Source organism: Magnolia sinica, chromosome 13 (genome assembly GCF_029962835.1).
Source record: "Magnolia sinica isolate HGM2019 chromosome 13, MsV1, whole genome shotgun sequence".
In the NCBI taxonomy this organism is placed as follows: domain Eukaryota; kingdom Viridiplantae; phylum Streptophyta; class Magnoliopsida; order Magnoliales; family Magnoliaceae; genus Magnolia; species Magnolia sinica.
The window spans coordinates 76,967,032-76,992,844 of record NC_080585.1 but is presented as its reverse complement, the minus strand read 5'-3'; the positions used below and the strand labels follow the sequence as shown (position 1 = coordinate 76,992,844).

The following is a 25,813-nucleotide window of genomic DNA, read 5'->3' as shown; positions in this document are numbered from 1 at the left end:
TGACGAGCCGTTCATTCTTGCGGAGCATGCCATGCAAGTTTTCTACTCAGAGATCAAAAAAATACTGAATGGCATGTGGTATTGGAGGTTCTAAAAAAGATTTTTATCAAAGAAGAGACATGCCATCTATTGGAACGATTTAAGGATGTAATTGATGCCAATGCAGGACCTAATCTCACCTCATTAGCAATTGTTGATGAGTTGATATTCAATGAACCTGAAGACATCAGTGCTGTAGTCAAGAAAATAAAGAAAAGAAAGCGACCAAGGAATCTCTTAAATTGTTTATATTTACTAAGCATGTAACAATATGATATTTACTGGAGGAAATCCAATCAAGGTATGGATAATGTAGTGAATTGTTTGTACTTTATCTGTTATCCAAATTATTGTATTAATCATTAGTGTTTTTATTTTATTTTATTTTAAACAGGCACATGGATTCACAACCAGAGGCATTGGGTGTGCACTTGACCGAGACTACAGATGCGAGCAAGACCAAAGGTAATATGATAGTTCTCCTGAATTAGATATGTAAATTTCAATTTTCTTATATATTGGCAGTAATCAACGATGTGTATATATAACTATTATTCTTTTTATGTTGTTGTGCCAGCTTATTCTTCTTCATCTAGAAAGAGAGGTCCTACTAGGGGTGCTTTTTTACATGAGCAACCTGATAGGAAAAAAGTCCTAAAGACGAATGAATTCGGGCAACTGAATGAGGATTGTCTTGAACAAAAGCAATTTACATCGCATATCGGTATCCTCACCCGTACTCATATCCCAATCATATACCAGGACTTTCGCCAGGTGCCTCATGCACACATTCAAATGATCATAGAGTCATTGTCACGGGCTTATGAGTTTGAGGGTCAAAGTTGGGATGCGAGTCTTACATATGTAACAAAACGCATCAAGGAAACATGGCGGAATTATAAGAAAAGGTTGACTATAAAATATATTAAAGACAAGGATCCTGCAGTTGTGAGAGATAATCCTCCCCCCCCCCCCCCCCCAGGCATCCCTATGGAGGATTGGTTAGTCTTCGTGAATCAACATGGCACTGAGGAATTCAAGAGAGCAAGCGAAAGGAATAAAATCAATCGGTCCAAGCTAAAAGGACCTGTGTGTCTTAGGAGGAACAGCATGGCTGTGCCTCACCATCAGATGGTATGTATTATTTATTTATAAATATAGGTATTATAGTTTAATATTGAATTTACTTTTGAATTATCACTCATCTAACTCCATTAATATGTAATGTGCCAAAGGTGAAGGAGAGGAATCTTACCTCTGATGCCGAGATAGGTAGATGTGATGTATACTTAAGAGCCCATACAAGCAAGGACAAAGTTGTCCAGTATCCTGACCTTGTTGTAAGTACATCCCCTTCTACCACTAACTAGTACCTTTATGAGATGCCAATGTATAACTTTGAATTATTTTACATTTATTTGTATTTTGTCGCAGGAAAAATTAGATGAGCTTTATTCTAGCAATCCTTCTTCTAAGATTACCGGTGTTGACGATGCCCTTACACAGGTAATAATAAAATTTAAAAATTACAGTGAGATTCATGGTAATTATGAATTTTCTAATAACTTGATTTGCAATGTTTTACAGTTGGTTGGTTCTGATAATAGAGGGCGAATGCAGGGTCTAGGTTGCTCAATAACTAAGACAGGACTGAAGATGTCAGCCCCTGCCCGTTCAAAGGTAGAGAATTTGATAAAAGAAAAGGATGGCCTAGTACAGGAGATATTTGATATAAAGAAATCATTGGCCAAGATGGAGGCCTGGATGGAGTTGCAGCAACACGCACAATCTACTCAAAACCTCTCATCACCAACAATTGTTAAATCTGCTCAGGCATCGTCAGTATGTAAGTGTAAATTTGCTACAATATTAAACTTACAATTATTTTATAAACGATAACAATACTAATGTCATTTTATATGTGTACATGTAGCCGGATGTTATATATATCGGTAGGAGATGCGACTTGCTTGGTTGGGAAAATCGTGATGTAGTTGCTCGTGGTCAAGTACAGAAAGTTAATCCAAATGCAGTTGTCCATTACGAACCATTGGAGGAGGGAGCTTTTGTTGTTACCCTGACTGAGATTATACATCCTGACACTCATTTGTGGAAAGAAGATGGGTTTGCATCTACACTTGGAGAGGCCAGTCCGAGATCACTTGTGCAATGGGGGAAGGAATCTTTGAGATTTCAATAATTTGAACAAATTTAGTACTCTATAATTGAACTTGGTGTGGATGCTTTTTTTAGTTACTTGATATGATGTTTCGCTTATTTTTTTTGGTTAATTTTGAACTAATTTGGCACTTTAGTTGCTTTATATTGATGAACTCAGAACTTGGTTTGATTTTTAGTTACTTTATATTGATGTTTCGCTTTTTTTTTTTGTTACTCTATATGTTGTCTGGTTTGGTTTTTGTAATTTTGAATGAATTTTATACTCTATATTTAAATATATTAGACTCCATTTGGTCGTCACAAACCAAATGGAGCCTAAGCCCCTTTTTAACTCCGCCAATGCAACTCCTTGCATTGCCGGTCCCAAGCCTGGGTAAAGGAGGAGGGAGAATGGGCATCAAGGTGAGTTGTGTACTTTTCCTTCATTTTTTGATTATCTATTTATTCTATGTCAATCTTCATGGTTCATTATTCATTGAAACCTGATTATCTATTTATTTGTTATTGTTTTGCAAGATGCTGAGAATGCTATCAATGACTTGATTGGTAAGGCATCTGGGGTTTGCAAATTTTGGGTTTGTCAGAATGCTTGTACATGGTATTTTTCTTTGATTTTACTATGCTCCTGTCAGGTAAATGGCTCAGAAATAGACAAATAAGATGTAATTGGGCTGCTAAAGGAGCTGGCTTTGCTGAGGAAATACCCCAAAGTGAAAACGAAAATCAAAACATGGTGGTCCTGACAAATGGTAGTTTAGGTAGTATGGGTACGGTATCCTCCATCTTCTCCTTTCTATTGAAAGTTAAGGCCATTATTTCAATGCTAATGACAAATGACAATGGAATAGACCATTTGGTGGACTTACCAAACCATCAATTCCACTGGTATCGATTTGACTCTGTACTGAATGATGTTTAAAATGATGGAATTCTTGTTCATCATTCATGTATGGGGTTTTTGTTCTAGAGATCATAGCTTTTATGCATTTGATGATTAAATAGAACTTCTCTTATTTTCCTTCTTCCTTTCATAAAGGTTCCAGCCACATTTGGAGGCCATGCTGCGAGCTGAAACTGACCTCCAACTGGGTCGTGAAGAGAGCTACAGCAGACCTTTAAATGGGCTTCAATCCAAGCTATAAATAGGCCTCAACCTTACGTTGAAACCAGGCCTTCTTCAGGCCACACAAGGGAGCTGAAAATCATCCTTCAGCCAGCCCCAAATCTAAGTTGAAATACCTCTTAGATAGGCCGTAAAGATGCTGAAAATCGGCCCTTAGTCGGACCTTCTGCTAGCCATGAAATGCACAGAGATATGGGCTGAGTGTAGCCTAGTAGAGAAAGTGTTTTGAGCCAGAAATAAGGCCTTCAATCAGACCGCACAGAGGGCTAAGAAACGCATTTCAAATGCCTCGCAGTCGGGCCGGACATGGCTCACGGTCAGGCCATGAAACCTGGATCCAAACAACCTCCATCTAGGCCGTGCTGCATGCTGAAAACAAGCTTCAGATGGGTCCGATTTAAGATGAAATTATGCCTTGACTGGGCCTTGATCTGCACTAGAATCTGGCCTCAAACAGGCCCTTAGTACCAACCTTACAGCTAGGCTTTTTATGGGCAGCAAATCAGTCCAAGCCAGACCTCAATTGGGCCTTCCATCTGGGCTGAAACCAGCAAAAAAAATCAGGCAGTGGACCTGTGTGCAGCCCCTGCACTATATATTACAAATTGCGTGTTTGATATTTTCTTATATTTCATGGTAAACAATTTTAGCAGTTCTGCATTAATTTCACAAATGAGAAGCTGCAACAACATTTTAACCAGGTTAGCTTACTCCATAACAAGTTGTTGCCACTATCTTGGAAACCTCTGATATCTTGATTTTTTCTACCTACATAGAGATTGATGTCAGATGTGGAGAACATGGCATCTTGACCTCAACCGCATTTATGGCAGAGGTCGTGCCCAACTGACATTGATAATCTGAATGAACAAGAGGAGCTGGCAGTTGAAGGGGCACAATTCGCGTGTCTAGCATATATTCTCAAGGGTGAGTATGCTTATTTCATATGCTTGCTGTTATTTCAACTTTCAAAGTTTGTTTTAGCTCCTCACGAAGGTATTTCATAATGACCACTGTCATTACCTTTACAATACGGACTGTAAAGCTGTTAAAACCCTGCATCTACCTTGTAACAGATTGTTATTGCATTACGGGGAGTAATGGCAGTTACGGGTCGTTTTTTCCATAATAGTCACCAAGTCATTATTTGGACTTGTTTTCTTATTTTAATCTGCAGTGTGCTGAGTCTTTCATTGGTATTACATATGAATTATAAGTTGATTACCATATGTGTTGGTGTTAAACAGGTTGTTGAATTCTCTAACACAGGCATTGCAAAGCTCCGGCGTAGATCTGTCACAAGCCAGCATTTCAGTGTAGATTGATCTCGGCAAGCGAGCAAATAGCAGGCCATCAACCACAATATCTAGTGCTAAGGTAGTTTTGGCCATTTCTAAATTCAAGCGTTTCTGTTAGTTGGGTGTCAAGGGCCTTATCATCATGCAATATTCCTAGATGTGTGGCCCTAAAAATCTCCCACATTGTAAAATCCCAACCCTAGATATTTGGCCTTAATTCCCATATAGAATACAAATTGTTGCTGTATTTATTGTTTTTCCTCTTGAACAGCAAAGAAGAGAAAATAGACTGATGAGTTTTGGAACTTGTAGGATCATGACGACCCCTCATCAAGCAACCGTGCAGTGGCCCACTCGAGGGTGGCTAGCAGTGGGGAGGACTCACATCAACAAGCTCAGAAGAGGCTGAGGACAGCTAACAGCTAAGCTAGTATTTGCAATCCTCTTCTTCCTTCATTTTTATTTAATTTATTTGTTTTCGGGTGAGATGGCCTAGTTAATACACTATAAGTTCGGTGTATATGCTTTGCTTTGACGGCTTGGGGGGACGATAGGATATCTCACAAACCCTTAGGTATCTATTCTTTTATTCGTGACATTTCTCAGGTATAGGCTTCATGAGAATTTGAGAAGCTGCTTTTCTTTCAAGGCTTCCATTCATATGTGAGAAATTTCTTTCTTTTTCTTATGTTTCTTTGTTGTGTTCTCTTTGCTTTTATTACAGAATTTCATGGAGAAGGACGCAGTCATTCAAGAGTATGCTTCCCTAGAAAATCAATGAAATAGTATGATTCAACACATAATTGATGTTTGGTTTTGCATTCAAGAGCACACACTTCTTTGTTTTCTTTTCCATGACAATGAAATAGTATGATTCAACACCTAATTGATGTTTGGTTTTGCATTTTTTTTAAAGAGGAATGTTAATGGATATGCATCTCAGTTAATCTGATTGATTGCTTTCAGCCTTGAGAAGAGGGTCAATAAAAAAGTTATGACAATGTTCGAGAAAGCTGAAGATGAATACAATGACTTATTATCCAAGAAAAACATCATTGAGGTATATTGTTGTATTTCTCAGCTTGTAAAGGATCTCATCTTTTTTAAAAAAAAATTCAATTTGTTTATGTCTGAAGTTGTTTGTTTATTGTATTCTTCTCTTCTTATAATGATAAGTCAAAAATCAAGAAGGTGATTGAAGAGCTTGATGAAAAGAAGGAAACACTAAAAGTTACTTGGGTTAAAGTGAACAAGTGAGTAACACTTCTCTGCTCTCATGTTCCAGTTCATAATTATAGTATCCGGCTTCCTTGGATCCCTGGATCAGACGAATTCAGTGGATCCCGGGGACAGGTCGTGTTTATGTATTTGCTTGAAATTAATGGAGCAGACCCGGATGTGCATCAGAGCTATCCGGATGAGCGGGGGTCCCTGGAAGGTGGGAACCGCTGCTATGACCATGATGAAGTTGTCCATTTCCTATGGACAGCATTGGAGGGGCCTGACCATTTGGACAGGCCACGTTTATGTATTTATTCGAAATTGATGGAGCAAACCGGATGTTGAGCGGGGGTCCCTAAAAGATGGGAACCGCTGTAATGACCATGATGAAGCTATCCATTTCCTATGGATAGCATTGGAAGGGCCTGGCCAATTGGAGCAGGCCATGTTTATATCTGTATTTGCAGGGACCACACCCTTAACCTATAACCTAAACCTATTCTCAAATCCCAAAACCTATAACTACAACCTAAACCTATAAACTATAACCTAAACCTATAACCTAAACTCAATTCCCTAAACTTTAACTTACAACCTAACCTAAACCTATACTGATAACCTAAACCTATTCTCAAATCCCAAAACCTATAACCTAAACCTTAACCTAAACCTATAACCTATAACCTATAACCTAAACTCAATTCCCTAAACCTTAACCTATAACCTAACCTAAACCTATACTTATAACCTAAACTATAACAACCTTGGAAATTTTTGTGCTAATCTTTCCCTAAGTAGTTGTTTTTGGGGTAATTAGCGTTATACTTGATTGCTTGTGAAATTCGCATCAATCACTTTAAATTGTATCTGCATGGCTCAAAACTTGTAGATTAGTTGCGCTATGTCACTCTGAAATCTGGGAACCATCGCTAAATCCAGTTGTTCTGGGGAATTTTTGAAAGTTCTGGATCGGACCTGGACCGTGCGTCAAAAGTCCGATAGCGATGATCTTAGGCTGTTGCGGTCACTATGTTGGGCTTGACTATCACCTCAAAAATCAAGTCCATGTGATGTTCTGGGTTGATTTGTTTGAGTTCGGAGTGAAGAGTGTGAGAACGGTTGGAAATTTAATAAGCTTTTATGAAATCTGAGTCGTGTCGCTTGCGCGATGATTTTAAGCAATCTGACCGTTGGATTCTGACCCAATTTCACCCTCTGATCAGGGAAGGTGGCCCAGGCATATCCTTGTGCTTGTGGACTTGATCGAGATTTCGTGACCGTTGAATTGAGTGTGGTCCGCCACGGCTGATCTGAAGAGCCGGTCGGTACGAAAACTCAGCGTGACCTAGATCCATGTTCAGTGAGCTCAAGTCTGACCTTTTGTGGTATTTGGCCCACCAGAAGTGCTTCGTTGGATCGAGAGAGGCTTGCTTTGGTTATAACCTAAGTATACCTTGTCCCTGGGGTTATTTTCATCATTTTGAGGCCTATTTATAGTCCTTAAACTCTAGCTCTCTTTTCCATACGAATTTTCTAACCCTAGCTTGGAGAGAGAGTGGAAAAGAGAGAGAAAGTGAGAGAGAAGTTGGTGAATCATCTTGGATTCTTTCCTGTTTTTCTTCATCCTTGAACCTTCACTTTGAATCGTTATTCTGACGATTCTGAGTTCATCTTGAGGTAAGTTAACCTAACCCTAATCTGTGTTAGAGCTTAGATTAGCCTTGGTGTTGTGGTATCTCATTTCTATCCTTGCTTTAGGGAAATTTGTCGCTGTTGACGAAGACAACTCGTCTAAATCAGTTCGGTGTTCTTTCCTTGCTTAAGGTGCGGACTTTAAGTGTGTAGGATATGTTTTTCAAGGCTTTTAATGCCAGTTAATGATTTATTCTTGTTATGGATGAGATTTCACATGTCAAATATTGTGTTTATGTTGCGTTCCTGATATGCATGTGTTATATTAAGATTTGTGTATCCTATGTGTATGTATGAAGTACCGTATACGTATAAAATATGCACTTGTGTTTGCCATGATTATTTGTCATGTATGTATGCTAGATGTATGTATGACAACTCCTTGGTAAAAGGAATTGTCCAAATGCTTGTTTTTCAACATACGTCATGTATGTTGTATCATGTATTCTAAGTGTTTGTAGAAATGCCCGAATGATCTAAAGTGTAACTTATTACACTAATTGCGGGCGTTGAGAAGTGATTCTCAACACTCCTATTGATGTGCATGATTTCCTTTATGCAAGTTACATTCCATGTTATTTAAATTCAAGCATTACTTATGCTTACATTTATGTTAAGTTGATATTCTTCAAATGCTTGAATACCACTTGATTTAAGTTGTTGTTCCATTACTGTTTTACATTCTATATGAATATCTATTGTAGTGTAATGTGTTTGGGACTATGTATTAGTCCAGAAAATCGGTAATCTGCTTTATGATCGTGGCTGAGGTTACTTTCGCCACGTAGGACGTGATTAGACGAACTCGAGTCGTATTAGAGTTGTCAGCAGTGGTTTGGCCACGCGGACTGTTTGCGCACTCTATGTCGTTTAACCCAACGTGCACTCGTGCTAGTCGAGTTCGTCAAGTAACCCGATTGTCCAATGTATGTTCACCATGTATGGACGCTACTGCTTGAATCTAGGGTACCAAACTTACTAGTGAAATCCTATTAACCATGGTACCTTGATCCGCTAAGACTCATGAGCAGGACATGGTGGTATGGGACACCGTGGTCGAGCTGTCGACCTACGCTGGGGTGACGAGCCTCCCCGTAGTGATCAGTGAGCAACTAAACTCGTGAGCCGATTATGGTGGTATGGGACACTATATTCGTGCTGTCGGCCTACATTGATTGGTGACGAGCCCTTTGTAGTGACCTCGAGCATACCTGGATACCGCAATGAGGTGACGAGCCGAACTGTGGTAATAAAGGTATGAAAGGCGTGCATTGATTGGTGACGAGCCCTTTGTTACGACCTCAAATATATGATCGTATGAGACGACTAGGATTGACGACCCTAGAATGGATCACTGTTTGGATGGTGACATGAAGAAGGTATCTTAGCTTCCCAATTCTGCTGTATGAAATGGACTAATAACAACTTGGTAATCATATCTATGCACCGCATTTGCATGTGCTTTGTAGATGTGGCGCACTTTGAGGTGGTGTCATGCGTAACGTAAGATGAAGATGCTAAGGGTGTACGCGTGAGGGCACGCATCATTTTGCATACATCCTTGCATTAATAAGAGTACTTAGGATTTATTTAATTGTTCTGCTTTATCACTACTGCTTGATTGAACTGATAACATGTTAACCAGTGCCTTATTGTTCCACTGAGTTGATCACTCACTCCTGCGTTCTGGGGCAGTGTTAAACACCCACCAGACTCTGTCTTAGGTTCTGATGTTGCAGATGTTGATGCGACTTCTGAGCCAGAGCGGGAGATGGATGATGATGAGGCTGCTTTCTCTTATATGCAGTTTTTAGACGGGTTCTAGCGAGCCTCGTTCTGATGCGCGGGATGCTGGGATTATTTTTGGAAATTTAAATGATGTAACTTGATACTTATAATTTTGATAAGTAACACTTTCATACGACCTGGTTTGTATATGTACTTCAGGGATTTACACTTGTACACATATATTTCTATAAGTCTTCCGCTTGCTTTCTTCACTTATCCCTGAATTATATCTGTGCTTTGGCTTGATCTATTTCATGTTTTATGCACTAATATAGTCAACATACATCCATCATTAAATATGTTGTATAAGTGATGTTTTGGAACTCAGGAGCTGAGTTATGCTCGACCCCCGAATTTTAGGGCGTTATATAAACCTATTCTCAAATCCTAAACCTAAACCTAAACCTATAACAAAAACTATAACTTGCACTTATAACCTTAACCTAAACCTATAACCTAAAACTTAAACTTAAACCTAAAACCTAAATGTATTCTCAAATCCTTAAACCTAAACCTACACCTAATCCTATTCTCAACTCCCTAACCTAAACCTAAACATAAACTTGAAAACCCAAACAAAAACCGATCTCAAACCTAAACCTTAACCTATTCTCAATTCCCTAAAGATAAAACCTATAACCTTAACCTAAACCTAAAACCTAAACCTAAACCTAAAACCTAAAAGTATTCTCAAATCCTTAAACCTAAACCTACACCTAATCCTAAGCTCAACTCCTTAACCTAAACCTACACTTGAAAACCCAAACTAAACCCGATCTCAAACCCGAACCCGATTTCCTAAACCTAAACCTTAACCTATTCTCAATTCCCTAAAGCTAAAACCTATAACCTAAACCTATAACCTTAACCTAAACCTAAAACCTAAACCTAAACCTAAAACCTAAATGTATTCTCAAATCCTTAAACCTAAACCTACACCTAATCCTAAGCTCAACTCCTTAACCTAAACCTACACTTGAAAACCCAAACTAAACCCGATCTCAAACCCGAACCCGATTTCCTAAACCTAAACCTTAACCCATTCTCAAATCCCTAAAGCTTTAACCTATAACCTAAACCTAAAACCTTAACCTAAACCTAAACCTATAACCTTAACCTAAACTAAAATCTATAACCTAAACTAAAACCTATAACCTAACCTTAACTTAAACCTAAAACCTAAACCTAAACCTATAACTTAAAACCTAAACCTCAACCTAAAACCTAAATGTATTCTCAAATCCCCAAACCTAAACCTACACCTAATCGTAATCTCAACTCCCGAACCTAAACTTAAACCTAAACTTGAAAACCCAATCCTAAACCCGATCCCGAACCCGAACCCGATTTCCTAAACCTAAACCTTAACCTATTCTCAATTCTCTAAAGCTTTAACCTATAACCTATAACCTGTAACCTAAACCTAAACCTAAACCTATAACCTTAACCTAAACTAAAACCTATAACCTAAACGTTAACCTATAACCTAACAATAACCTAAACCTAAAACCTTAACCTAAACCTATAACCTATAACCTATAACCTAAACCTAAACCTAAAACCTAAATGTATTCTCAAATCCCTAAACCTAAACCTACACCTAATCCTAATCTCAACTCCCTAACCTAAACCTAAACCTAAACTTGAAAACCCAAACGTAAACCCGATCCCGAACCCGAACCCGATTTCCTAAACCTAAACCTTAACCAATTCTTAATTCCCTAAAGCTATAACATATAACCTAAACCTAAACCTTAACCTAAACCTAAACCTAAACCTAAAACCTAAATGTATTCTCAAATCCTTGAACCTAAACCTACACCTAATCCTAAGCTCAACTCCTTAACCTAAACCTAAACTTGAAAACCCAAACTAAACCCGATCTCAAACCTGAACCCGATTTCCTAAACCTAAACCTTAACCTATTTTCAAATCCCTAAAGCTTTAACCTATAACCTAAACCTAAACCTTAACCTAAACCTAAACCTATAACCTTAACCTAAACTAAAACCTAAAACCTATAACATATAACCTAACCTTAACCTAAACCTAAAACCTAAACCTAAACCTAAAACCTAAAACCTAAACCTAAACCTAAAACCTAAATGTATTCTCAAATCCCTAAACCTAAACCTACACCTAATTATAATCTCAACTCCCTAACCTAAACCTAAACCTAAACTTGAAAACCCAATCCTAAACCCGATCATGAACCCGAACCCAATTTCCTAAACCTAAACATTAGCCTATTCTCAAATCCTTAAAGCTATAACATATAACCTAAACCTAAACCTTAAGCTAAACCTATAACCTATAACCTAAACCTAAACCTAAAACTTAAATGTATTCTCAAATCCTTAAACCTAAACCTACACCAAATCCTAATCTCAACTCCTTAACTTAAACCTAAACTGGAAAACCTAAACTAAACCCGTTCTCAAACCCCAACCCGATTTCCTAAACCTAAACCTTAACCTATTCTCAATTCTGTAAAGCTTTAACCTATAACCTATAACCTATAACCTATAACCTAAACCTTAACCTAAACCTAAACCTATAACCTTAACCTAAACTAAAACCTATAACCTAAACCTTAACCTATAACCTATAACCTATAACCTAACCTTAACCTAAACCTAAACCTATAACCTAAAACCTAAACCTAAACCTAAAACCTAAATGTATTCTCAAATCCCTAAACTTAAACCTACACCTAATCCTAATCTCAACTCCCTAACCTAAACCTAAACCTAAACTTGAAAATCCAAACCTAAACCCGATCCCGAACCCGAACCCGATTTCCTAAACCTAAATTTTAACCTATTCTCAATTCCCTAAAGCTATAACATATAACCTAAACCTAAACCTTAACCTAAACCTAAACCTAAACCTAAAACCTAAATGTATTCTCAAATCCTTAAACCTAAACCTACACCTAATCCTAAGCTCAGCTCCTTAACCTAAACCTACACTTGAAAACCCAAACTAAACTCGATCTCAAACCCAAACCTGATTTCCTAAACCTAAACCTTAACCTATTCTCAAATCCCTAAAGTTTTAACCTATAACCTATAACCTATAACCTAAACTTAAACCTTAATCTAAACCTAAACCTATAACCTTAACCTAAACTAAAACCTATAACCTAAACCTTAACCTATAACCTAACCTTAACCTAAACCTAAACCTATAACCTAAAACCTAAACTTAAACCTAAAACCCATAACCTATAACCTAAACCTAAACCTAAAACCTAAACCCATAACCTATAACCTAAACCTAAACCTAAAACCTAAATGTATTCTCAAATCCCAAAACCTAAACCTACACCTAATCTTAATCTCAACTCCCTAACCTAAACCTAAACCTAAACTTGAAAACCCAAACCTAAACCCGATCCCAGACCCGAACCCGATTTCCTAAACCTAAACCTTAACCTATTCTCAATTCCTTAAAGCAATAACATATAACCTATTACATATAACTTAAACCTAAACCTTAACCTAAACCTATAACCTAAACCTATAACCTAAATGTATTCTCAAATCTTTTAACCTAAACCTACACCTAATCCTAATCTCAACTCCTTAACCTAAACCTAAACTTGAAAACCCAAACTAAACCCGATCTCAAACCCGAACCCAATTTCCTAAACCTAAACCTTAACCTATTCTCAATTCCCTAAAGCTTTAACCTATAACCTATAACCTATAACCTAAACCTAAACCTTAACCTTAACCTAAACCTAAACCTAAACCTATAACCTTAACCTAAACTAAAACCTATAAACTAAACCTTAACTTATAACCTATAACCTATAACCTAACCTTAACCTAAACCTAAAACCTAAACCTAAACCTATAACCTAAACCTAAACCTAAAACCTCAACCTAAACCTTAACCTATAACCTATAACTATAAACTAAACCTTAACCTATAACCTATAACCTAAACCTAACCTAACCTAACTAAACCTAAACAAACCTATAACCTAAACTAAACCTAAACCTAAAACCTAACTATTCCAAATCCTAAACCTAAACCTAAACCTAAACCTAATCTCAAATCCCTAACCTAAACCAAACCTAAATCGAAAACCCAAACTAAACCTAAACCAAACCTACCCATTTCCTAAACCTAAACCTTAACCATTACAATTCCTAAACCTAAACCTAAACCTAAACCTAACCTAAACTATACTAAAACCTAAACCTAAACCTAAAACCTAAAACTATCCAAACCTAAACCTAAACCTAACCTAAACCTAAACTCAACACCTAACCTAAACCTACACTTAAACCTAAACTAAACCTAAACCCAAACCCAAATTTAACCTAAACCTAAACCTAACCTAAACCCTAAACTTAAACCTTAACCTATAACCATAACCAAACTTAAACCTTAACCTAAACCTAAACCTAACCTAACCTAAACTAAACCATAACCTAAACCTAAACCTAAACCTAACCTAAAAACCTAAACCTTAACCTAAAACCTAAACCTAAACCTAAAACCCATAACCTATAACCTAAACCTAAACCTAAAACCTAAACCCATAACCTAAACCTAAACCTAAACCTAAAACCTAAACCTAAACCAACCTAAAACCTAAACCCTAACCTTAACCTAAACCTAAACCTAAAACCTAAACTAAACTAAACCCAAACCTAAACCCCACCTATAACCCTACCTAAACCTAAACCTAACCTTCAAAACCCAAACCTAAACATAACACCCCATTCCTAAACCTAAACCTTAACCTATTCTAATTTCCCTAAACCATAACCTATACCTATACTTAACCTAAACCTAAACCTTAACCTAAACCTAACCTAAACCTAAACCTAAATTATAACCTATTAACAAACCTTAACCTAAACTTCAACCTTAACCTAAACCTAAATTAAAACCCAAACGTAAACACTTGAACCCAACCCAATTTCCTAAACCTAAACTTAACCTATTTAATTCCCTAAACTTTAACCTTAACCTAAACCTAAACCTAAACCTAAACCTTAACCTTAACCTAAACCTAAACCTAACCTTAACCTTAACCTAAACAAAACCTAAACTAAACCTTAACTATAACCTAAACCTATAACTAACCTTACCTAAACCTAAAACCTAAACCTAAACCTTAACCTTAACCTAAACAAAACCTAAACTAAACCTTAACTTAAACCTATAACCTAAACCTAACTTACCTAAACCTAAAACCTAAACCTAAACCTAACCTAACCTAAACCTAAACCTAAAACCTAAATATTCTCAAATCCCTAAACCTAAACCTACACCTAATCCTAATCTCAACTCCCTAACCTAAACCTAAACCTAAATTTGAAAACCCAAACTAAACCCGATCTAAAACCGAACCCATTTCCTAAACCTAAACCTTAACCTATCTAATTCCCTAAACTAAAACCTAACCTAAACCTAACCTAAACCTAAACCTAAAACCTAAACCTAAACCTAAAACCAAATATATTCTATTGGTTAAACCATCCTAAACCTAAACCCTTAACCTAAACTTAAAACCAAAAATCAAAACCAAAACCATACCTAAACCTAAACCTTAACCTAATCTAAACCCTAAACTTAACCTTAACCTAAAACCTAAAACCTAAACCTAAACCTTAACCTAAACCTAAACCTAAACCTTAACCTAAACTAAAACCTAACCTAAACCTAAACCCATAACCTAACTTAACCTAAACCTAAACCTAAAACCTAAAACCTAAACTTAAACCTAAAACCCAAACCTAAAACCTAAAACCTAAACCTTAACCTATAACCTAAAACCTAAACCTAAACCTAAAACCTAAATGTATTCTCAAATCCCAAAACCTAAGCCTACACCTAATCTTAATCTCAACTCCCTAACCTAAACCTAGACCTAAACTTGAAAACCCAAACCTAAACCCGATCCGGAACCCGAACCTGATTTCCTAAACCTCAACCTTAACCGATTCTCAATTCCTTAAAGCAATAACATATAACCTATTACATATAACTTAAACCTATAACCTTAACCTAAACCTATAACCTTAACCTAAACCTAAAACCTAAATGTATTCTCAAATCCTTAAACCTAAACCTACACCTAATCCTATTTTCAACTCCTTAATCTAAACCTAAACTTAAAAACCCATACCTAAACCCGATCCTGAACCCGAACCTGATTTCCTAAACCTAAACCTTAACCTATTCTCAATTCCCTAAAGCTTTAACGTATAACCTATAACTTATAACCTACACCTAAACCTAACCTAAACCTATAACCTTAACCTAAACCTAAAACCTTACTAAACTAAAACCTATAAACTAAACCTTAACTTATAACCTATAACCTATAACCTAACCTTAGCCTAAACCTAAAACCTAAACCTAAACCTATAACCTTAACCTAAACTAAAACCTATAAACTAAACCTTAACTTATAACCTATAACCTATAACCTAACCTTAGCCTAAACCTAAAACCTAAACCTAAACCTATAACCTATAACCTAAACCTAAACCTAAAACCTAAATGTATTCTCAAATCCCTAAACCTAAACCTACACCTAATCCTAATCTCAACTCCCTAACCTAAACCTAAACCTAAATTTGAAAACCCAAACTAAACCCGATCTCAAACCCGAACCCGATTTCCTAAACCTAAACCTTAACCTATTCTCAATTCCCTAAAGCTAAAACCTATGACCTAAACCTATAACCTAAACCTAAACCTAAAACCTAAACCTAAACCTAAAACCTAAATATATTCTCAAATCCTTAAACCTAAACCTACACCTAATCCTAAGCTCAGCTCCTTAACCTAAACCTACACTTGAAAACCCAAACTAAACTCGATCTCAAACCCAAACCTGATTTCCTAAACCTAAACCTTAACCTATTCTCAAATCCCTAAAGTTTTAACCTATAACCTATAACCTATAACCTAAACTTAAACCTTAATCTAAACCTAAACCTATAACCTTAACCTAAACTAAAACCTATAACCTAAACCTTAACCTATAACCTAACCTTAACCTAAACCTAAACCTATAACTTAAAACCTAAACTTAAACCTAAAACCCATAACCTATAACCTAAACCTAAACCTAAAACCTAAACCCATAACCTATAACCTAAACCTAAACCTAAAACCTAAATGTATTCTCAAATCCCAAAACCTAAACCTACACCTAATCTTAATCTCAACTCCCTAACCTAAACCTAAACCTAAACTTGAAAACCCAAACCTAAACCCGATCCCAGACCCGAACCCGATTTCCTAAACCTAAACCTTAACCTATTCTCAATTCCTTAAAGCAATAACATATAACCTATTACATATAACTTAAACCTAAACCTTAACCTAAACCTATAACCTAAACCTATAACCTAAATGTATTCTCAAATCTTTTAACCTAAACCTACACCTAATCCTAATCTCAACTCCTTAACCTAAACCTAAACTTGAAAACCCAAACTAAACCCGATCTCAAACCCGAACCCAATTTCCTAAACCTAAACCTTAACCTATTCTCAATTCCCTAAAGCTTTAACCTATAACCTATAACCTATAACCTAAACCTAAACCTTAACCTTAACCTAAACCTAAACCTAAACCTATAACCTTAACCTAAACTAAAACCTATAAACTAAACCTTAACTTATAACCTATAACCTATAACCTAACCTTAGCCTAAACCTAAAACCTAAACCTAAACCTATAACCTTAACCTAAACTAAAACCTATAAACTAAACCTTAACTTATAACCTATAACCTATAACCTAACCTTAGCCTAAACCTAAAACCTAAACCTAAACCTATAACCTATAACCTAAACCTAAACCTAAAACCTAAATGTATTCTCAAATCCCTAAACCTAAACCTACACCTAATCCTAATCTCAACTCCCTAACCTAAACCTAAACCTAAATTTGAAAACCCAAACTAAACCCGATCTCAAACCCGAACCCGATTTCCTAAACCTAAACCTTAACCTATTCTCAATTCCCTAAAGCTAAAACCTATGACCTAAACCTATAACCTAAACCTAAACCTAAAACCTAAACCTAAACCTAAAACCTAAATATATTCTCAAATCCTTAAACCTAAACCTACACCTAATCCTAAGCTCAACTCCTTAACCTAAACCTAAACTTGATAACCCAAACTAAACCCGATCTCAAACCTGAACCCGATTTCCTAAGTGTTTTTTTTCTCCATATATAAGTGTTTTTTTTTTTGTCTTTCTTCCTTTTGAGATGTGTACAAAGGTATGCTTGATTGATTGTGTCTACAAATGCTATTTTATACAGGCTGACAAACTAAAGAAGTCATTGGAGGATGAAAGTGATCTTGTGTCGAAGACCATAGAAGTTACATATGCAGTTTCAAGGAAAGAAGAAGGTCTATCTTCTACATTTGCTGAAATTGATCATCTGAAGGAAGAAAATTCTGTAAAAATGTGAGCATTATTGAATGCATATAGAGGGAGTTTACTATGTTGGAGTGTATTTATTTCTTATACATGAGGGCACGCCGTAGTTATAATTCTTATGATAGGTTGAGCAAAGTGAAGTATTGTTTATTTAGAAATGTGAATGTAGGATGCATTATATGATTTGATTGCTATTTGTAATAAACGCATCGTTTCATTTTTTTCTGATTGCATTTTATGTACTATTTCTTTCAGCATTAAGCTTAGATGAGTTATCAATGACAGCAAGTTCTTGCAATGGAAACAGGTCGTATTATGACAATTTTTTAAAAAATAGGTAGAAATATAATCCATTGGTATAGCTATGGCTTTTGTTCGTAGCTATTGGTATCTATTGCTATGGACTATATCCTTAGCAATTTTATCTATTGCTACGGATTTAGTCCGTAGCTGGATCTTTAGCTACCCCACCAATAGCGACAGACATGCTACGGATCATATCCGTAGTAAAAGGGCTTTTGCTATGATTTTTGTCCATAACCTTTGCCCATTTTTCTCGTAGTGAAAGAAAGAAAGAAAGAGAAGACATGAGAGAGAGAGAGAAAGATTGTGTACCGAGTTGACTTGCTAAGTCCTGGACTAACTCAGGACCAGGTTTGAGTCGAGCTCAAGGTGAGGGTTTTATCCTTTAAGCTTACACTAATTTAAGTTGTTATATTCATCATGCCTTTTACATGTCTTCCTGCTATTTCATCTTACCTTTTACATACCCTCATGTTATTTTATCTTTCCTTTTACATGCCTTCATATTACTTGAATCTTCCCTTCAATTATATGTTTTACCATCAATTATTTGCCTTTGGAATATAGTATAATGTTGATTTCAAGTGATCTTTCTGATTTTATGTGGGGCCATGGATACAAGCCTTGCCCTTGCCTTATCAAATTTATTGAGTTGGCCCTGCCACTCTCCTTATTATTGAATTGGCCGTTACCGCTCTTCTATTTATTGAGTTAGCCATTGCTACTCTTCTTTTATTGAGCTGGCCATTACCACTCTCCTTATTATTGAACTGACCGTTGCCGCTTTTCTATTTGTTGAGATAGCCATTAATACTCTTCTTTTATTGAGTTGACCATTGTCACTCTCTTATTGGTTATCTTGGTCATTATCACTGTTTGAGTTGACCATTATCACTTTTTTCTTTATTATATTGACCTTGTGGACCTTGTGCTATTTATCTTTAAGGCTTGGGTATGTGTCTTAATATTTCAAAACCACCATGATTCAGTTTGTATTCTTTATAAGTACAAGTGATGTGGTCAGATGTATCACAACTAGTGATTCAAATAATCTGTCATGGACGTAATGCGCTCTGGGTAGAGATCCTCTTGGTCGTCACGTACTTCCATGGGTTTTAGGTAGTGGTGTAGAAATTGATGTGTGTAATTCGTAAATGCAGTGTCACATCACTTTCGGGATTAGTGTCACAAATAGTCGATTCATGAATAAATCATGTTATGTAATTCATCTGACTCATGTGTTGTGCGCCTTGAGGTGTTCACATAAATCCACAATAGCGTCGACCATGCCGACGAATATCCATATATTGAGAGTGTGGGTCGAGCTGGATATCATGAAACTATTTTCCGCATTGTGATTATCACTACGTATGATGAGTCGTACACGCTTTGCTAAGCATGCACCTCACGTAGGTTGTTTATGCATGCTAATACCCTCATATTACTGGACTACGGGACATATCAGAACTCTTACATTCCTTTTATGAATCTCTTAAATTATTGTTAATCTTAAAGGATAACCTTCACTATGAATAGGGCATTGACCCTCTCCCAACCGTACAGATGATGCAGGTGATATACAAATTGAAGACCTAGAGGACCATCTCCCTATAGAAGACTATACTGAAAGAAATTAAGAAGATAATATTATGATTTAGTTTTATAATTCCGCTGCGAACTTAATACATGTAATAAGCTTCCATTGAGAAGGCAGTTGATTATTTATAGAATTTTGTTACTCTAATGAAATAATCAATATAATTGATTTTATTCTTGTGAATGTTACCTTCATGAATGTATCTAAATGTGATCCAAAGAAAAAAAAAGTGTGATTTTCAAAAGCATCCAATTTATACATCATTAACACCCGGTTTCCTCGGGCACGAGTACGAACTTTGGCCGTGAAAATTCGGGATGTTACACACTCATGAACGATTTAACGGTACACAATGCTAGTCTTTAAATGACTCATACGAAACCGAAAGAGAATTCAACAAAATACATGCCTAATCTTCATCTTTAACCACTTCCTCCATGTCTAGTGTTCACAACTCTAAGTGTAGGGTCACGATTTAGTAATAATCTTAGTGAGACCGAGGTCGAATCCACAGGGACTAATCTCATGTGTGTTCTAAAAGCAACTAGAAGTAGAACTAGAAGAAGATGTAAATCTAAATTTGAAAATAAATGGAGTAATTGTTATGTATGAAATTAGAAACTTAAGAAATTAAAGGTGGGAACTAGGGTTTCTAAGGATCCACTTGTAGATTCTCAGGATGCTACTTCACTTGATTCAAGGACACAATTGGAGATAGAGTCCTATCTTATCCAATTGGTAAAAAGAGGTTTGTTAGATTTCTAAACTTCTCATGGATCAAATCATCAATGGATGAGAGTTGTGAGGATTTGGGAGTGATTCCATCACCTAGCCATGCCCAGGAGACAATGTAAACAATGGGATTTACCAATTCCATAATCAATCATAAGAGAATTGAGAAGGTTATGAAGGAATCCATCATCCTAACATGCCTATGGGACGATGGTGAATAATGGGACTTACTAACTTCACAATCTCAATTCAGGAAAAGAAGATTTCAAAGCAATTGCAGATCTATTGTAATTTGTCACAACAAACCATTAAAAACTAAAAATTAAACAAAGTTAACATCCTAATCACGCTACAAGCTTCACCTCTTAACCCTAGCTAAGAGGTTTAGTCAATCATAAACGTGATTAGATCTAAAACCCTAGAAGAAAGCATGAAAAACTAAGAAAGAAGAGAAGAAGAACTTTTAGGAAGCGGCTCTGCACTTTTGCTCTACTTCTCCAAACCCTAGATATCCTAGAAAGACTTACAAAACCCCTACTTATAAGACAAGTTCTGAAAAATCACAAAATTGGATCAAATTTATGCAGTCCATGTAAACATTGTGTAACCCGTTCAATGTCATCGAATGGGTTTAAATCCGAAAATCGCTCTTTTTCTTCTTTCGCACTGCATAAGTCTCTGTGTCATCGAACCTTCCTTTGATGTCATCAAGTGAAGCTTAGATTCATCGAACATGTCTTCGAGTCATCAATAAAGTGTCCAAAATAGTCTAGCAAGTTGCTTCATAATTCCTCAATAAATTCGATGCTATTGAGCAATGTTCGATGTTATCGAGCACCTTTCTTCGAGTCATCAAACATGTCTTTGATTGTTAGAGAAAACACCCAATATGTCCAGCAACCAACTTAATTTTCCTTCATAAATTCGATGTCATTAGCCAATGTTCGATGTCATTAAACGATATCTTCGATGTTATTGAGAAGTTCTCAATGACACAGTCTTTGTGATTTCTACGCTTGTTCTTTCGACTTCTTTCCTTCACCACCTGGTTTTCTTGGGTCTTGGAGTCTTAAAATCTTCAATCTTGGCCTTCAAAGATCCCTTCTTTACTTTGGCAATTCTTGAGCACTAAATCCATGCTTTTAGCATTCTTTCCAATCCAAGCCCTTAAATTCACCTTGCAACACAAACACATGTAAAATATACCATTAAGCCATATTATGTTTGTAAAACTAAGAAATAAATGGAGGATAATATGCAATATTTGACCCTCATCACAACTCCCAACCAGCATTTTGCTAGTCCTGAACAAAATATGTGAAAAATAATCTTCAATCTCAGTTCAAAACTTTTTAGGAAGACAATCTTTTGTTTACACAAGTATGAATGGGTAGAAATAAGATACGAAAGTGAGATTTGAAAACCCTAGAGCCAAATCACATAGGTAACCAATCAAGTAAGTTCTTTGTTAATCAAATCAGAGCATAAGTCTATATACCATATTTTTTAATGTACTCAGTGAAAATCAACTTACTTTCTATACAAATACTATTGTTTCATAATATTAGCCATGCTCATCACTTCAAGATTGGTTTGAACTCAAGTACTGATTCCGAATTCATCCGCTGCTCCTTCTTTTTTCAATTTTTAATTTTATATCGACGGTCATTTTTTATCTATACTTTATTTTTACATTCTTTTCTAGATTTTTCATTCTTTTCATTCTTTTTCATGACCTCTTTGTCGATCTCCTATTTGTTAACTGGTTCTTTTCTTCTTTTAAGGTGGATAAAATTCTTCAGACTCGATTCTCACCATCTATCAATGATTCACATACTACAATCAGAACTTCTAGCATGTCTTACAGAAAATAAATTGAATGTGTCTTGTGATCTAGATTAACATGATATTCAAACTACCTCTAAAATAATTGCGCACAAGAACTTAGGTGGTAAGTTACTTAGATGATTAAACTCCATCAATTCAAGATTCAATCTCTATCTTATCATACTCAAAGCATTCTTAAGTACACAAGTCATCGCTTCCCTAATAAATTTTAACTTAAAACATTGGAAATTTTTAAAAATTTGCTCAAAACTGAGAAAACATTGATTAGTTTACCTAATCCCCCTTCCCCAACCTAAAAATCTACATTTTCCTCAATGTTAAAGAAATAAGCATTTAATGAAAAAGAGGCAAAGAAAAGAAAATGGAAGTGATGGAAAGCTAATACCTGAATAAGGAATTTTGTGGCTTTTCAAATGATATCAGTGTGAAGATGAGTTAGGTCAAAAGACTTAGATAGACGATAAGCAAACTATCCTAAATAGCAGAAAGCAAACTACCCTAATCTTAAAATCTATGAAAGCAGTAAACATAAACTAGGAAAATAGAAAAAAACTACTCATTCATGCAGCAAGGTTCTTCCTCCAGCCAGTATCTTGATAAATTCCTCAGTAGGTTCCTCAACAAGATCATTTAAAAGCCCTTTTTGCAATAGGCTCGGATGTCCTGGAGCATGAATTTCTAGAGAAATTTATGGACCTCAACATAAGGTTTCCTTTTAATCTCCTAAGGTGTCCAAAGTATATATGATTCACCTATAGAAGATAATTCTTAATATTAGTAGGCTGAGGTGAAAGATAGACCATAAACAATTCAATAACAAAAGGGTTGTTCTCCGTAGTCCCTTTAAAATCTGAGGTTCTAGGCTCCAGTTCAGAATCTATCTCTTCCACCTGTAATGGTAAGATTTTAGTGTTAGTGGAAGGAGTGACATCAACTTCCTGGCCAATATGATAGTTTGAATCCACAAAGTGCGCCAAGCAGACATCCAGAGATTCAGGAGTTTCCGTTAAAAGAGACTCATCATCTTCAAATGTATCTATCAAGTTCATATCATGGGTCAGGTCCTCATCCTCTTGTGACTTGTGCAAATGTGTAACGCCCTAAAAATCGGGGGTCGAGCATAAACTCAATCCACGAGTTCCAACGCATCGCTTATGTAGCATAGATAATGATGATTAAATTTTGTCTGTGTTAGTGCATTAATCATGAGTGGGATTATACCAAAACAATAATTCATTCTTCAGATCAATTCATATAACGCAAGCGGAAGACTGAAAAATGTGTATGAACTAAAAGATCACGATCGGTTTCCAGAGTATGAATACATCACTGAGTCATCATATATATATGTAATAGTTTAAAATAGTTCAACTATAAAAATAAACCCTGTGGCCCCATCGATCCGGATGGCCTAAGCGAAACCCCCGGAGAACTGCATATATGAGAACTCGTCCTAATCATCATAGTAATCAGGCTCCGCCTCCTGAGTCGCATCATCATCTGCAACTAAGACAGAGTCTGGTGGGTGTTCAGAACACCATCCCAGAACGTGGGAGTGAGTGATCAACTCAGTGGAACAATAAAGCAAAGGTTAACATGTTCTCAATTCAGTCAAGCAGTAATGATAAAGCAGTAAAATCAAATATCCCTAAGTACTCCGATTAATGCAAGGATGAAATGTAAGCATGATGCATGCCCTCGCCTACACTCCCTCGTGCGACACCATCTGACGGTCGCGGCATGCTTTCTTCCCTCTGTGCTCTTCAAACCGGGGCACATGTAGTGCGATGACATGAGCGTGATTACCGAGTTATTATTAGTCCCTTTCATACAGCAGAATTGAGAAGCTAAAGTACCTCCCTTATATCAATTCCCAAACATTGATCCATTCTAGGGTCGTCAGTCCTAGTAAATCTCATACGATGATATGGTTCTAGGTCGCTGCAAAGGGTTCGTCATCTTATCAGTGCAGGCCTAGTGTACTCTTGTTGCTAGGTAAGGGCTCGTCGCCTCTACGCAGTCTTAGTGTATGCTCGAGGTCACTACAAAGGGCTCGTCACCTTATTAGTGTAGGCCGACAGCTCAAATACAATATCCCATACCACCGTATTCGGCTCACGAGTCTGGGTTGCTCACTAGTCACTACGGGGAGGCTCGTCACCCCAGCGTAGGCCGACAGCTAGACCACGGTGTCCCATACCACCATGTCCGACTCATGAGTCTTAGCGGATCGAGGTACCAAGGTTTAAAAGAGTTTTCACTGGTGAGTTTGGTATCTTAGATTCAAGCAGTAGCGCCCATACATGGTGAACATACATCGGGTCAATCAGGTTACTTGACGAGCTTGATTAGTACGAGTGCACGTTAAGCTAATCGATATGAAGTGCGTGAGCACTCCGTGTGGCCTAACCACTGCTGACAACTCAAGTACGGCTCAAATTCATCGATCACGTCCTATGTGGCGAGACAACCTCAGCCACCATATTAGGACCTGTTACCAATTGCCTGGACTATTCCGTAGTCCCAAGCACATTCAATTATAACAGATACTCATACAAGCAAATCAGAACAGTAATGGATCAACAATTCCAATCATACAAACATGTGAGCATTTGATGGATTTTAACTTAAACATGAATTCACACATAAGCAGTGTCTAAGTTAAACAGACAAAGAATGTAAGTTGCATGGAGGAAATCATACATATCGTTAAGGTAGTTGAGAATCTCTTCTCAACGCCCATATAAAGTACAATTTATTACACACTTGCTCATTCAGACATTTCTACAAACACTTAGACTACATATTCTAACATACATGACGTATGTTGGTGATAGCACATATTAGGACAAATCCTTTCGCCAAGGAGTTATTACACATACAACTAGCACAAACACACGATAATTAATCATGGCAAACACATGTTCATATTTCATACATATATGATACTTTTTACATATATATGGAATACACTAATCTCAATATAGTTCATATATATCAAAAACGCAATACAAACATCGCATTTGGCATGTGAAATTTCACCCACAACAGTAATAAACCATTAACTGATATTGAAAGTCTTGAAAACCATAACCTATACATTTATAGTCCGCACCTTTCGCCGGTAGACTTGTAATGAACTCAGTTTAAAGCTAAGTCTTTATCTACGACAGATTTGGCAACCTATAAGATAAATTAGGTTAGCTATTTGATAATCTACACTATCAGAAACCCTAAAACGGATTAAGGTTTGGTTTTCTTACCCAAATACGTTGTCAGAAATGCCGGATTAGTGATGCAGATGCGGTAGCTAAGGCCGAGGAGCAATGGGATCGAATCCGAGGAGGAATCTCCAACTCTCACTCTCACTTTCTCTCTTTTCCCTTCTCTTTTCTCTTCTCTCTAGTAGGGTTTTATCAAATTCATATGGGGTGAGAGGGAGAGGGTTTAAGGTCCTTATATAGGCCCAGGTTTGATGGGAATGGCCCCAGGGCCAAGGTATACTCAGGTTTTATCCAAATATGGGCCGTTCTGGTCCAACGGAGCACTTCTGGTTACC

The 25,813-nt window shown here is 36.7% G+C and overlaps 1 protein-coding gene and 1 long non-coding RNA gene across 2 annotated transcripts; both read left to right on the top strand.

Moving 5' to 3' along the window:
* The first annotated feature begins 297 nt into the window (after window positions 1-297).
* Window positions 298-2,647, top strand: LOC131224324 (uncharacterized). Its single transcript, XM_058219844.1, has 6 exons — window positions 298-504; window positions 617-1,173; window positions 1,275-1,379; window positions 1,474-1,545; window positions 1,627-1,881; window positions 1,973-2,647. Exons 1-6 carry the CDS (start codon window positions 438-440, stop codon window positions 2,237-2,239), a joined length of 1,323 nt encoding a protein of 440 aa, XP_058075827.1. The 5' UTR covers window positions 298-437; the 3' UTR covers window positions 2,240-2,647.
* Window positions 2,648-4,196: 1,549 nt separating this feature from the next.
* On the top strand, window positions 4,197-5,239 carry LOC131222336 (uncharacterized). Its single transcript, XR_009160002.1, has 3 exons — window positions 4,197-4,270; window positions 4,591-4,720; window positions 4,954-5,239. It is a non-coding gene; the product is annotated as an uncharacterized LOC131222336 (long non-coding RNA).
* The last annotated feature ends 20,574 nt before the right edge of the window (window positions 5,240-25,813 follow it).